This window comes from Rutilus rutilus, assembly GCF_951802725.1.
Source record: "Rutilus rutilus genome assembly, chromosome: 8".
Classification (NCBI taxonomy): domain Eukaryota; kingdom Metazoa; phylum Chordata; class Actinopteri; order Cypriniformes; family Leuciscidae; genus Rutilus; species Rutilus rutilus.
The window spans coordinates 4,857,167-4,873,237 of NC_140222.1; the positions used below are offsets into that span (position 1 = coordinate 4,857,167).

At 38.0% G+C, this 16,071-nt stretch overlaps 1 protein-coding gene across 1 annotated transcript in view; it reads right to left on the reverse strand.

Annotated features, from left to right (window-relative positions):
- Window positions 1-496: 496 nt before the first annotated feature.
- The window catches only part of lonp1 (lon peptidase 1, mitochondrial), a 30,548-nt gene continuing 14,973 nt past the window's right edge, over window positions 497-16,071 (reverse strand). The window contains exons 12-18 of the mRNA XM_084417654.1: window positions 15,316-15,438; window positions 14,211-14,327; window positions 11,507-11,647; window positions 11,265-11,430; window positions 9,844-10,064; window positions 8,003-8,167; window positions 497-1,474 (exon numbers count right to left, since the gene is read on the reverse strand). Of these exons, the coding sequence (XP_084273780.1) occupies window positions 1,325-1,474; window positions 8,003-8,167; window positions 9,844-10,064; window positions 11,265-11,430; window positions 11,507-11,647; window positions 14,211-14,327; window positions 15,316-15,438 (1,083 nt within the window). The 3' untranslated portion in view covers window positions 497-1,324. The remainder of the gene's footprint in view (window positions 1,475-8,002; window positions 8,168-9,843; window positions 10,065-11,264; window positions 11,431-11,506; window positions 11,648-14,210; window positions 14,328-15,315; window positions 15,439-16,071) is intronic.

The following is a 16,071-nucleotide window of genomic DNA, read 5'->3' on the forward strand; positions in this document are numbered from 1 at the left end:
GTAAATATGCCTGTTTTTTGCCATCGGTCACGGGTTGTGTGTGTGTGTGTGTGTGTGTGTATATATATATATATATATATATATATATATATATCTCTCTGATTCACCAAATTATTTAATTATACCGATGAATTAAGGACTTTCCATGTGTTTTCATGGTTATTTCTGTTGTCTCTGATATGTTCACTACTGAATGAGTACAAGCATTCATGGTCAACTAAAATATACTAATGAAACTCGTTATAAATAATATATTAATGAAACTCGTTTGTCATGCATTTAAATATATTTGTAATAAAGTTGCAATTTAGTACAATTAAAATATTAACTTTAAATGTAATCTTGAATGACACTACGGTTAAAAATAAAAAAGCTTTTGTAAATCTAAATTAAAATTATGACAAGTCATATTTGAGAAATTAATAATTACATACCAAGTAAAAATTGACATGAGTCAAAGTTACACTTTCATGTTTTTCAAACGAAAAGTCGAATTCTGACAAAGTTGTAATTTTTAATGAACCTTTTCATCCATTTAAATAACTTTAAATGCAATATTCATTAACACTGATTAAAAAAAATCATGCTTTTGTAGATCTATCAAAATTACAGTCATATGAGAAAAACTTATGACATTGTATGTTATAATTTCAGCTGTCATATGACTAACGTTAAGTATGTCATGATTATAAATGATAACATGACTTGGTATGTGTAATTTTGATAATTTACAAAAAAAAAATTAACCAGTGTTATTCCATATTACATTTTTATGTTATAATTTCAGTCAAGTCATTTTTCAGACGAAAAGTTTCATTTGAGATGGAACAGTGGAAATTGACAAAGTTAAAATTCTGACGTACTACTTCGAAACTATGAAGTTGTAATTAAACCTTGTTTTTCATCCATTTAAATGTATTTGTAATGAGGTTGCAATTTAGCGCAGTTAAAATATATCATCTTTAATAAATTCACACATCACTAAAAAAATGTTCCTCAAAAGACAGAATTCACTAAATTCTGTGTTGATCAAATTGAATGACATTGAAGAAATGATAGTCATTTTCTCCAGATGGAGACTCGCACAAGCCGTGTCATAATTTATATATTTATTGTAAATGATTTGAGGAAACATTAAGGCAGTTATTTACACATATGACGAGATTATGAGTATAAAATCTTCAGTAGAGTCTTGAGTAGCAGCAACAGAGTCTCCAGGGGATCATGATGATCCGCGTCCCATGATTCAACAGTCTCACACGGGGAATGACTCGTCCTGCTTCTCTGTGTGTGTGATGTCACGGAGATAAAACGGCGGGACTGCTCAGTGTCCCGGGAACACGATTGGGAAGATCTGGCTGTAGTTGTCCACGAAGTGCACTTCCAGTCCTTCTGTGATGTAGTCGGCCAGATCCGAGAAATCCTTCTTGTTCTCGGTCGGCAGGAGAATACAGGTGACGCCCGCTCTCTTCGCCTGACACAACACAACACACATCACTGAATACACGTATACATCTATAGTTTAAATATACAATATATAGTCTAGATGGAAATAGGGGTCCACGCGCACCCCCCGGCTTTTTTTATGCCACCTGATTTTTTCAAATCTTTAAAGTGTCTATTTTCAGAATCTGCCAGGTAACAAGCTGAAATAATGTCCCAAAGGCTTCATTTTTAACCCTTTGCGGAACCCGACCGGAACTCGAAAAATCAAAAAATTATATAGAAAGTGGCATAACATTTGAAGTAGACAACATACAGACACAAATGAACATATTTTCCCATACAATTCTGAGCCCAGGAATTGAATGGAATGGTCATTTTTGACATTTGAAAACATATTGACCCTATTTCTGGACAAAAATAGCAAAAAATGTCAAAAATTTGTAGCGGATCAACTATATTTTCCTTGTCTGAAGTGCATAGGGTGATTTCTTTTTCACAAACTGTTATTTCTTTATCATTCAAGTGTCTATTTTAAAATTAAATTGGGTACCAAGCTGAAATAATGTCCAAAATGCTTTATTTTTAACCCTTTGCTGCACCCGAACGGAACCCGAAAAATCCAAAAATGATATAGAAAGTGGCATAACATTTGAAGTAAACAACATACAGAGACAAATTAACATTTTCCCATACAATTCTGACCCCAGGAATTTAATGGAATGGTTATTTTTGACATTTGAAAACATATTGAACCTATTTCTGGACAAAAATTGCGAAAAATGGCCAAAAATGTGTAGAGGATCAACTATATTTTCGTTTTCTCAAGCGCATAGAGTGATTATTTTTTTCACAAACTGTTATTTATTTATCATTCAGGTGTCTATTTTAAAATTAAATTGGGTACCAAGCTGAAATAATGTCCAAAATGCTTTATTTGTAAACCTTTGCACCAAATTCGAAAAATCTAATGTGATATAAAGTGCCATAACTTTTGATTTGTAAAAAACTCACAGAGACGAATGGACACATTTTTCCATACAATTCTGACCCGGGGAAATTGTTATTTGTTATCTTTTAGAACATCTTGACCATCTATGGTCAAAAACAGCAAAAAAAAAGCTAATTTGACACCATTTTTATTATACTAATAGCAGCCTGAAATGGGGTTTATTTTAACCTTTTACTGCACCTATCCTGAACCTGAAGAAATTGAAAATAGCTTTACTTTTGAAGTAAACAAAACAAAACAAAGCAAATTAACTTAAAAAGTTTGGGAATGTTGGGGCTTTGCAGTTGGCAGTTGGTGGCTGTCGGTTGGTACCTGCAGATCGCCATTTGAAAAAAATGCTATATCCTTTTACTGCTTCTGTTGTGTTTGCTGCTGCGACACTCAGTTCTAAAAGAGTCAAATTTAACGAACATTGTTTCAAATGCCTCGCCCCTTGTGCATACACAAGGAAGATGGGCCCTCGGAGTGCGCCACGTGCCTGGGACCCACCCACACTGAAGCTGCACTCTCTGCTCTCACTGCAAGAGCCTGCCCATCTCAACACTGCAGACGCGGCTAGCTCTATTTCGAGACGGCGACACTGTCGCTTTCTCACTTTCTCACTCACTTTCTACTTCGCCGGTCCTGTTCACTCAGGCAGACCAATGCCCCCTCTCCCTTCAAGCGACAGGTCTCGTCTCCTTCGGCAGATCGCACGAAAAACACAACGACAGCCTCTCCATCACTGCACTTGAGGAAGAGTGGACAGGCCCAGCTGACCCCGCCTTCTCACAGTCTGGTGTTAGCGCTGCTGCTACCGGAACTAGGCTAATTCGGACACTGAGATGCTGCGTATCCTCACTGCGGCCGTTTTAGACCTCGGTCTCGAATGGACCTCGCCTGAGGAGCCACCTAGAAGCAGGCTGGATGGATGGTTTCTGCCTGGGCGCCAGCAGGCCCCCGTCACAAGCCAGCGCCTTTTTTCCCTGAGGTCCACGACGAACTCACGAAATCATGGCGTGCGCCGTACTCAGCACGCACGAGCGCTTTTACTTCCGCCACGCTCTCCTCTGTTGACGGCGCAGCAGAAAAAGGTTATGAGAAGCTGCCTCCGCTCGAAGAAGCAGTTGCCGCCCATCTATGCCCACCCACTGCTGTTGGCTGGAGATCCAGAGCGGTTCACAAGACATCCCTGGAGTGTCGAAATGGGTTTTGTACATTATAAAGAGAGGTTACTCGCTCCAATTCTCTCGCAGACCCCCGTGGTTTCAGGCGGTCATCGAGACCTCGGTGAGAAGCGGCGTGGCTCACGTGCTTCACACCTAAGTGCAAAATCTGCTAGAAAAAAGGGCGATAGAATTAGTCCCCCCGCGCTGAGCCGGTCAGGCTTTTACAGCCGTTACTTCCTTGTACCAAAAAAGGACGGTGGCACTCGCCCCATTCTAGATCTGAGACATCTGAACAAAGCTCTCATGAGATGGCCATTCAGAATGATAGCTACCAAACAAATCCTCGCGCAGGTTCGCCCGGGGGATTGTTTTTTTAACGGTGGATCTGAAAGACGCTTACTTTCACATTAAGATAACGCCCCATCACAGGCCATTCTTGAGATTCGCCTTAGAGGGGTAGGCTTATCAATACACGGTCATACCGTTCAGTCTGTCTCTAGCAGCCCATACCTTTACAAAGTGCATGGACGCAGCACAGCCAATGGGCGAGCTAGACGCTCTGCTGTGTTCGCTGTGCAGCTGCACTGCGTATTAAATTATTGCACACGCTTAGCAACGACAGACGCCTCCGGAGCGCAACCGCCCTAGCGCTTTGGAAAAATGAGAATGCGGCGCGCCTAGCGTTTTCTATGCGTTTTTAGGCGCGATATGTGAACAGCGCCTAAGAATGTAATCCTTTACCACACAATACGACTTATGTGCTGCTATCTTCTGGGCCTGCAGACTGTCAATGTTGTCTGCTGCCTTTTCTGCTCTCTCCCTTCCATGCTCATGGATTTGGTACTCTGTGTTGAAGTTGTTTCTGCATGATAGATGATACTTAGCTTCCATTGCAAAAAGGTCCTTGTCCTACACCTTGAGATAAAGAGCCTATTTCTTTAATTCCTGTGCCCTAGGTTCAATAACTTTCCAGGCTGGTTCCTTGTGTTTCCAACTCTGAAACTTTGTAAGCTCTTCAGTCTTGCCCTTGAACTTGGATTTTGCTTTGTCACAGAAAATGCAATGATTGGGAAACGAGAAGGAACACCTTCTTGGAGCTCCTTCAGATACCCTGGTAATACAGAGTTCTCACGAGAGCACAAGTTGAATTTGCTCAGCGAGATACTCTGGTGTTGAGTAATGATGCTCATTAAATATGCCCCTCGATCGGAGCTGCACCAATCACATCGGGTTATCTGATATAGGCGGGCCAGAGGTGAGCTAAACAGAAGACGACAGTGCTGTTACGTCGAAGTCATTAGTAAACATTGCAAGATGGCTATGGATGAACACCAGTTGTTTGAAACGGCTTTGGCCGCTACAATGAACGAGTTAGACTTGGCTTTTTATCTAAAAGAGGAACAGAAGACGGCGCTTGAATTGTTCCTTTGCAAGAAGGACGTTTTTGCTGTTTTGCCGACCGGATACGGTAAGACTATAATCTACCAGTTAGCTCCGCTGGTAGCATTTTATTGTTGTGATTGGTCGTAGTGTTATCCAATTGCGTGCAGTGAGATTTTCAAATGCACGCTTGGTGCCGCCCCTCGAGCTGGGCGATTTGCATTAGTCGACACCAGACCATTAATCTTTTAGATTTAGTTGCACTGCGTTTTAAATTATTAGAAATAAATTATCAAAAGAGAAAGCAGTGGGAAATGGCGATCTGCAGGTACCAACCGACAGCCACCAACTGCCAACTGCAAAGCCCCAACATTCCCAAACTTTTTAAGTTAATTTGCTTTGTTTTGTTTTGTTTACTTCAAAAGTAAAGCTATTTTCAATTTCTTCAGGTTCAGGATAGGTGCAGTAAAAGGTTAAAATAAACCCCATTTCAGGCTGCTATTAGTATAATAAAAATGGTGTCAAATTAGCTTTTTTTTGCTGTTTTTGACCATAGATGGTCAAGATGTTCTAAAAGATAACAAATAACAATTTCCCCGGGTCAGAATTGTATGGAAAAATGTGTCCATTCGTCTCTGTGAGTTTTTTACAAATCAAAAGTTATGGCACTTTATATCACATTAGATTTTTCGAATTTGGTGCAAAGGTTTACAAATAAAGCATTTTGGACATTATTTCAGCTTGGTACCCAATTTAATTTTAAAATAGACACCTGAATGATAAATAAATAACAGTTTGTGAAAAAAATAATCACTCTATGCGCTTGAGAAAACGAAAATATAGTTGATCCTCTACACATTTTTGGCCATTTTTCGCTATTTTTGTCCAGAAATAGGGTCAATATGTTTTCAAATGTCAAAAATAACCATTCCATTAAATTCCTGGGGTCAGAATTGTATGGGAAAATGTTAATTTGTCTCTGTATGTTGTTTACTTCAAATGTTATGCCACTTTCTATATCATTTTTGGATTTTTCGGGTTCCGTTCGGGTGCAGCAAAGGGTTAAAAATAAAGCATTTTGGACATTATTTCAGCTTGGTACCCAATTTAATTTTAAAATAGACACTTGAATGATAAAGAAATAACAGTTTGTGAAAAAGAAATCACCCTATGCACTTCAGACAAGGAAAATATAGTTGATCCGCTACAAATTTTTGACATTTTTTGCTATTTTTGTCCAGAAATAGGGTCAATATGTTTTCAAATGTCAAAAATGACCATTCCATTCAATTCCTGGGCTCAGAATTGTATGGGAAAATATGTTCATTTGTGTCTGTATGTTGTTTACTTCAAATGTTATGCCACTTTCTATATAATTTTTTGATTTTTCGAGTTCCGGTCGGGTTCCGCAAAGGGTTAAAAATGAAGCCTTTGGGACATTATTTCAGCTTGTTACCTGGCAGATTCTGAAAATAGACACTTTAAAGATTTGAAAAAATCAGGTGGCATAAAAAAAGCCGGGGGGTGCGCGTGGACCCCTATTTCCATCTAGACTAATATAGATTTATTACATGGCTTGGTTGAATTCTAATGCAGAATACCGTTGCCATGAATAACAGAGCGTTGCTATGGACGCAGGATTCTAACCGTCGAGACGGAACGGACTATTTTCTTTAGCGGAAGCAATACAATAGTTTTTAAATCAATAAACTCCTTTTTAAATCAATATTTTGTGTCAAATTATTGATTTATTTAGTAGGTAGCCATGTAATAAGTGGGATATAAGCGCCACACTCTACATTATCCCTTACACAGTAGTCAACATTTGAAGTGGATCAAAAAGGTTAATCAAAGTTGTCCTATGACAAGAACAGGTATTGTTAAAAAATTCATGTATAACTATAACTTATAGACTTATATATAAGTCTATATATGTATCATCACAAACTTGCTTAATTACATTAATAATTTATATCTTGTCTATACAAATGTGTGATATTGTGATCGAACATCCTTAAAATAAAAGTGATTTGCTTATAAGGCAACATTGTTTACAATAAGGGTCATTAGTAAACATGAACTAATGATGACCTGCTCTTCTTCAGGATTGATTAATCTTAGTTAATATTATTTTCAATATTTCCTAATACGTTATTAAAATCTAAATTGTTAACATTAGTTAATGCACTGTGAACTATCAATGAACAGCTGGATTTTTATTAACAGAGATTAATAACTAATGATAAGTAATGAACCTTATTGTAAAGTGTTACCATATTAATGTATATCATAATGTCTGAACAAATGTGTGATTTTCTATGAATAAATCACGTTTTTTTAACATTAACTGAGATCAATAAATTAAGTATTGTTCATATTAACAAATTTAGTTGAGTAATGTTAACTAATAAAACTTTATTGTAAAGTGTTACCAAATAATTGAATTACTTTAGCCCAATTAAACAATCATTTTGCAACACACAAAAAAAAAAAAATGAAGTAATATTTATGAGATAAAAAAAGTCAAAATAATGACAAACGAAATCATATTTATGAGATGAAAAGTCAAAATTACGACAGTCATATTTATGAGATGAAAAAATATCTTGAAGTCAAAATAATGACAAAAAGTTGAAATCATGAAAACTCATAGTTTTGACATGTCAAAATTATGACATTAAAGTCATAATTTTTACAGATTTTTTTTCCATCTCATAAATATGACTTAGTATGCCATAATTTTGACTTTTCATCTCATGACATACTAAGTCATATTTATAAGATAAAAAAAAAATCTTGAGTCAAAATTATGACAAAAAGTTGAAATTATGAAAGTTATATTTAAAAAAAAAAAAAAAAAGCAGTTTTGACAAGTCAAAAGTATGACTACTTAATATATCTTAATCAGTATGTCAGAAGTCATACTAAATCAAACTAAATATTTTGCCTTTTTTATGTCATAATTAATGTGCTAATGACGGCCTCTCCACAGCACAGCGAGTGAAGGCCAGTAACTCACAGCGATGGTCTTCTCCTTGATCCCCCCCACCGGCAGGATCTTCCCGGTCAGGGACACTTCTCCAGTCATGGCCAGGTTCTGCCGGGCCGGGGCGTCGAGAGCCAGAGACAGCAGAGCCGTGATGATCGTGACGCCAGCGCTCGGCCCGTCTTTAGGAGTCGCTCCCTGAACACACCAACAACACACACACACTGTGTAAAACAATGTCGTAAAGATCGCATTTACGAGTCGAACGCACAGGAACGCCACGACAATGTCGTAAAGATCGCATTTACGAGTCGAACGCACATGAACGCCACCACAATGTCGTAAAGATCGCATTTACGAGTCGAACTCACATGAACGCCACCACAATGTCGTAAAGATCGCATTTACGAGTCGAACTCACAGGAACGCCACCACAATGTCGTAAAGATCGCATTTACGAGTCGAACGCACAGGAACGCCACGACAATGCCGTAAAGATCGCATTTACGAGTCGAACGCACATGAACGCCACCACAATGTCGTAAAGATCGCATTTACGAGTCGAACGCACATGAACGCCACCACAATGTCGTAAAGATCGCATTTACGAGTCGAACGCACATGAACGCCACCACAATGTCGTAAAGATCGCATTTACGAGTCGAACGCACATGAACGCCACCACAATGTCGTAAAGATCGCATTTACGAGTCGAACGCACATGAACGCCACCACAATGTCGTAAAGATCGCATTTACGAGTCGAACGCACATGAACGCCACCACAATGTCGTAAAGATCGCATTTACGAGTCGAACGCACATGAACGCCACCACAATGTCGTAAAGATCGCATTTACGAGTCGAACGCACAGGAAAGCCACCACAATGTCGTAAAGATCGCATTTACGAGTCAAACGCACATGAACGCCACCACAATGTCGTAAAGATCGCATTTACGAGTCGAACGCACATGAACGCCACCACAATGTCGTAAAGATCGCATTTACGAGTCGAACGCACATGAACGCCACCACAATGTCGTAAAGATCGCATTTACGAGTCGAACGCACATGAACGCCACCACAATGTCGTAAAGATCGCATTTACGAGTCGAACGCACAGGAAAGCCACCACAATGTCGTAAAGATCGCATTTACGAGTCGAACGCACAAGAACGCCACCACAATGTCGTAAAGATCGCATTTACAAGTCAAACGCACAGGAACGCCACCACAATGTCGTAAATTTCCACTTGGTCTAGGCTTGCTACAATAGCGGTGTTGACGGTGTTCAGAAGCAACACCGGTTACATCACTTGCCCACCGCGCTGTCAAATCAAAATGTAAAAGCGCCTATTTAAGCGAATTTGTCATTGTACTGTTTTGTTGTTGTGTTTTTCATTAAGAATAATAGGCTGAATAGATAGATTCAGGCAATCCGCCCCCGAACTGGCACTAATTTGAAAGCGAAACTAAAATGCGCACGTGTCCACAGGCGTGGAGCGAGCAGAACAGAGCGAGCGTTTTCAGTTCATTCCTATAGAAAAACCAGCCCGATCTCATGAAAATGCGTATCTATGGCACGAATTGGATTTTTCGTGCAATTTATTCGCAAAAAAAAGTTTTTGCGTGCATGTGATACACACTTTATGCTGTGTAATTTGCACGTACTCCACATCACTAATCCTACCCAAGGGGTTTACAATATGCACGTAAAAATATTTTTTGCGTATAAATTGCACGATAAAAACAATTCGTGCTATAGATACGCTTTTACATGAGATCGAAAAACACTCATTATGAATGACCTTGCAAAAATAAATGAAATAAATGTGGCTTGACACGTTCCTGCTGAATAATCACATGATCTTCACCTCGGGAACGTGCAGGTGTATGTGCGATCCCACCAGGAACTCGTTCTCCGGCCGCTTCTTCATGAGGAATGAGCGAGCGAAGGTGTATGCGATCTTAGCGCTCTCCTTCATGACGTCTCCCAGTTGTCCCGTGAGCTCCAGCGACCCGTCTCTGGGCCCGTCTTTGCCCACCGGATCCCTCGGGCGCCGCAGAGACGTCTCGATAAACAGCGTCGACCCGCCTGAGGACAGGACAGGGGCACATGAGAGAATGCTGAAGCTAATGATCCATTAAAGTGGTAAAAATAGGAAAAAAAAAAAAAAAAAAAAAAAAAAACAGTAAAAATTATATAGTATTAAAATGTCAAAAAGCACCAACTAAATTTTTTATTCAATTATAAAATAAATTGTGCTAAAATAAAGCAAACGAAAATAAAGCATTAACTACAATTTAAATGATAAAATAAAACAAATTAAAATAAAGCACTAACTAAAAAAAATTGAATAATAATTTTAAGATAAAAACAAATATAGCACTAATAAAACATTAGTTAAATTCAACAAAAGTTAAAATAAAGCAAGCCAAAATAAAACACTAACTAAAATTATCATAAAAATATCAAATTAAAAATAAATAATTTTAAGATAAAAACAAATAAAGTGCCAATAAAACATTATAACATTGAAATGAATGTGAAACAACATTATAAAAATGAAAAATAAATTGTTAAAATATAAAGTCAAAATAATGCGCTAACTAAATAGTAAAAATGTATATAGTATTAAAATGTCAAAAAGCACCAACTAAAAATGTAATTAAATTATAAAATAAACTGTGCTAAAATTAGGCAAACCAAAATAAAAGCACTTACTAAAATTAATTAAATCATAAATAAAATTAAATAGTGTTATAGCCCCCACTAAAATTGTATTAAATTATAAAATAAAACTAATTCAAATAAAAGCACTAACTAAAAATCTGATCATAAAAATATAAAATTAAAATAAATAATTTAAAGATAAAAACAAATAAAGCACCATTAAACCAATTCAATTATAAAAATTACAATAAGTAAATTATTTTTATATAAAAATAAAACAAAGCACAAACAAAGAATGAATATATCATAAAAATGTACATAAATGATTTAAAAATAAAAACAAAAATGTAAAGAAACATTAGTCAAAGCAAAGCACCAACTAAGAATGAATTACGTCATAAAATTAAAATACATGACTTTAAAAAGAGAATCAAAATAAAAATGTAAACATTAAAAATCGCTGACTAAAAATGGAAAATTAAAATAATTATATAATTCTAAAATAAAAACGATAAAAATAACACACTTACTAAACGAGACCTGCATGTCATGTGACCATTAGCCAACATCAGAGAACCTTAAAACTCTAAAAGTGAACCGTGTTCTCGGCTGAACGCTCACCCATTGCGGTCCAGGCCAGGCCCATGACGACTCCGGGCGGCGTGACGTCGTACATCCGGTCCACAGTGAAGATGGGCTTCCCCACGAAATCCTGGAGGTTTTCCGAAGTGACGCTGACCGCCGATCCCTCGCCGCTGACGATCCGAAACGCCACTTTCCTGAACACCTGTGGAGGTACAGAGCTCAGCGGGACGCTCAGAAATAATAATCCTGAATCTGAATAAATAACGAATCTGCTGAACCTTCTCGACTTGCTTCTGCAGGTTCCTGACGCCGCTCTCCCGACAGTACTGTCTGATGAGCACGTTCAGGGCCTCGGGGGTTATTCTGGCCTTCTGCTCATCCAGCCCGCATAGAGATCGCAACTGGGGAACCAGGTATCTCTGTGGGGGCACAAAAACAAGGAAAGTTTGATGCCAACTTCAATGCATCCAGTGGAACGAACTCTTTGCAATGGCCATGGCCAGTTTCTCCTCAGCAACATAACCTGATGCAGTGACTATATCAAGATAGTTTTAGCTGGGGTTTGTCAACTTTGTTGCTGGTTTAAGGTGGTCTACCATGTCAAAACCTGGTCCACCAGTTTGTAGTCCAACTGATTAACCATCTAGTTCAGTTCTGACCAGGTAGAAACTATGTACAACTGGTTTTAACTGGGTTTTGTCAACTTTGTTGCTGATTTAAGGTGGTCTACCATGTCAAAACCAGATCCACCAGTTTTTAGTCCAACTGATTAACCATATAAAGCAGCTAATGACCAGGTAAAACCCATGTACAATCATCTTAAACTGGTTTTAGCTGGGGTTTGTCAACTTTGTTGCTGATTTAAGATGGTCTACCATGTCAAAACCTGGTCCACCAGTTTGTAGTCCAACTGATTAACCATCTAGTTCAGTTCTGACCAGGTAGAAACTATGTACAACTGGTTTTAGCTGGGTTTTGTCAACCTTTCTGCTGGTTTAAGGTGGTCTATCATGTCAAAACCAGGTCCACCAGTTTGTAGTCCAACTGATTAACCATATAAAGCAGCTAATGACCAGGTAAAACCCATGTACAATCATCTTAAACTGGTTTTAGCTGGGGTTTGTCAACTTTGTTGCTGATTTAAGATGGTCTACCATGTCAAAACCTGGTCCACCAGTTTGTAGTCCAACTGATTAACCATCTAGTTCAGTTCTGACCAGGTAGAAACTATGTACAACTGGTTTTAGCTGGGTTTTGTCAACCTTTCTGCTGGTTTAAGGTGGTCTATCATGTCAAAACCAGGTCCACCAGTTTGTAGTCCAACTGATAAACCATCTAAAGCAGCTAATGACCAGGTAAATCCCATGTACAATCATCTTAAACTGGTTTTAGCTGGGTTTTGACAACTTTGTTGCTGGTTTAAGATGGTCTACCATGTCAAAACCAGATCCACCAGTTTGTAGTCCAACTGATTAACCATATAAAGCAGCTAATGACCAGGTAAAACCCATGTACAATCATCTTAAACTGGTTTTAGCTGGGGTTTGTCAACTTTGTTGCTGATTTAAGATGGTCTACCATGTCAAAACCTGGTCCATCAGTTTGTAGTCCAACTGATTAACCATCTAGTTCAGTTCTGACCAGGTAGAAACTATGTACAACTGGTTTTAGCTGGGTTTTGTCAACCTTTCTGCTGGTTTAAGGTGGTCTATCATGTCAAAACCAGGTCCACCAGTTTGTAGTCCAACTGATAAACCATCTAAAGCAGCTAATGACCAGGTAAATCCCATGTACAATCATCTTAAACTGGTTTTAGCTGGGTTTTGACAACTTTGTTGCTGGTTTAAGGTGGTCTACCATGTCAAAACCTGGTCCACCAGTTTGTAGTCCAACTGATTAACCATCTAGTTCAGTTCTGACCAGGTAGAAACTATGTACAACTGGTTTTAGCTGGGTTTTGTCAACCTTTCTGCTGGTTTAAGATGGTCTACCATGTCAAAACCAGGTCCACCAGTTTGTAGTCCAACTGATTAACCATATAAAGCAGCTAATGACCAGGTAAAACCCATGTACAATCATCTTAAACTGGTTTTAGCTGGGGTTTGTCAACTTTGTTGCTGATTTAAGGTGGTCTACCATGTCAAAACCAGGTCCACCAGTTTGTAGTCCAACTGATTAACCATCTAGGTTCAGTTCTGACCAGGTAGGAACTATGTACAACTGGTTTTAGCTGGGTTTTATCAACTTTAATTGCTGATTTAAGATGGTCTACCAGTCAAAACCTGGTCCACCAGTTTGAAGTCCAACTGATAAACCATATAAAGCAGCTAATGACCAGGTAAAACCCATGTACAATCATCTTAAACTGGTTTTAACTGGGTTTTGTCAACTTTAATTGCTGATTTAAGATGGTCTACCATGTCAAAACCAGGTCCACCAGTTTGTAGTCCAACTGATAAACCATCTAAAGCAGCTAATGACCAGGTAAATCCCATGTACAATCATCTTAAGCTGGTTTTACGTGGGTTTTGTCAGCTTTGTTGCTGGTTTAAGGTGGTCTACCATGTCAAAACTTGGTCCAACAGTTTGTAGTCAGTTCTGACCAGGTAAAAACTATGTACAACTGGTTTTAGCTGGGTTTTATCAACTTTAATTGCTGATTTAAGATGGTCTACCATGTCAAAACATGATTTAGAAACTATGTACGACTGTTTTTTGCTGGATTTTGTCAACTTTGTTGCTGGTTTAAGGTGGTCTACCAGTCAAAACCAGATCCACCATTTTATAATCCAATTGATCAGCTACTGACCAAGTAGAATTTGTGCACAACCAACTTTAGGAGTTATGGCGTATTAACTACTGGTCTTGAACCAGCAACTTCCAGTTGGCGGCTTTAAGCTTGACCCATTATGCCAGACTCAAATTGTCCCAAAAAATAAAACATGTTGATGACTTTCAGGAAAAAAGACCAAGTGAACGTACCTCCGCAATTGCCAGTTTCTCCTGAGCAACGTAGCCTGATACGTTGATCATTTCCATTCGGTCTCTTAGGGGTTCGGGGATGGTGTCGAGGACATTGGCCGTACAAATGAAAAGCACCTGAAACCCAAAGGAAACTCCAAAGTAGGAACAATAAAACCAGCGTTTGAAATGAACCTTTTCACTCACTGGCCAATTTGGCTGCTACATTTTTAACTGAAGTTACCGGACATTCAGAACTTCTACTGGACCAAAAAGAAAAAAGAAATGAGGCAGATTAACTACGTCACAGTTTATATATACACTACCGGTCAAAAGTTTTGGATCGGTACGATTTTTTATGTTTTTAAAAGAAGTCTCTTCTGCTCAAGGCTGCATTTATTTGATTAAAAATACAACAACAAAAAATATACAGTAAAATGTCATTTATTCCTGTGATCAAAGCATCATTACTCCAGTCTTCAGTGTCACATGATCCTTCAGAAATCATTCTGATATGATGATTTGATGCTCAAGAAACATTTATGATTATTATCAGTGTTGAAAACAGTTTTTTACATTTTTATTTCATGATGCTATGATGAATAGAAAGTTCAGAAGAACAGCATTTCTCTGAAATAGAATCTTTTGTAACATTATAAATGTCTTTACTGTCACTTTTGATCAATTTAATGCCTCCTTGATGAATAAAAGTATTGATTTATTTTATTTATCAAAAATAAAAAATAAACTCTTACTGACCGCAAACCTTTGAACGGTCGTGTTTAATGTTACAAAAGCTTCTATTTAATTCTATTTCAATTTTTATTAGTTGTGTAGTGACGAGTGTGTTCAAGTAAGCCAGATATGAGCAGATTCTGTGCAATACGCCATATTTAATATATCATGATGACTCACGAGTATTTCCACTAAATCTGCTCAGATTTGTCTTAAACGAACTTCCCCATGAAGTGAGTAAACATGATAAGTAACACGACAAATTGGCTCGTGATTCGACAGCGTTTCCCGCCACAGTTGATTTTTACACGCATTTGGCGGGTGTTCATTTCAAACCCTAAATAAAACCATAGTATTCTTCCAATAAACATGTATTTTGGCTAGTTCATACCTTAGACAGGTCGACAGGCACATCCAGGTAGTGGTCGAGAAAGTTAGCGTTCTGTTCGGGATCTAAAAGCTCCAGTAGCGCAGAAGACGGGTCGCCCTGGTAGCCTCGACCTATCTTATCAACCTGCACAACACAGAGATGAACTCAGCACAGTTATTCCCACACACAACGTTAGGATCACGGTTATTCAGGGTTCCTACACACACACTGTCAAATTAAATTCCAGGACTTTCAATGACTTTTCAAGCACTATATTTGAGTTTTTTTTCCAAGGACTACAATCAGAGATCGCACTTTTCTTTTTTTTTTTTTTAAATATTTTATTTACACATTTTCAATTACACAAACAGTGAAAATATAGACAGAAAAAATACAAATAAAGACACATAAACTCAAATATAAATGAAATAAGTGTAAGTGTAATACACATTCCCTCCCTTAGAAAGAAACAGAATAGTATAGATAATATAAAAGTAAAATCAACTACAGAAAAAAAAGAAAAAAAAAAAAGAAAAAAAAACCTGCTCAGAAGTAATACAAAGCACTGTTAGTAAAGGAGCAGTCAGTACCAGTAAGAACATGTTTGTTATCTCAACAAAGTGAAATACATATACATGGTGAGAACCTAAATACCCACAGGGTTATAGTCTCGACAAGTACAACATAAAAGGCCGCCACATTTTATCAAAGGTCGCAGAGGTCAAACAGACGCTATGTCGAACCCTCTCTAGATGCAATAGATGAGTGATTTCTAAT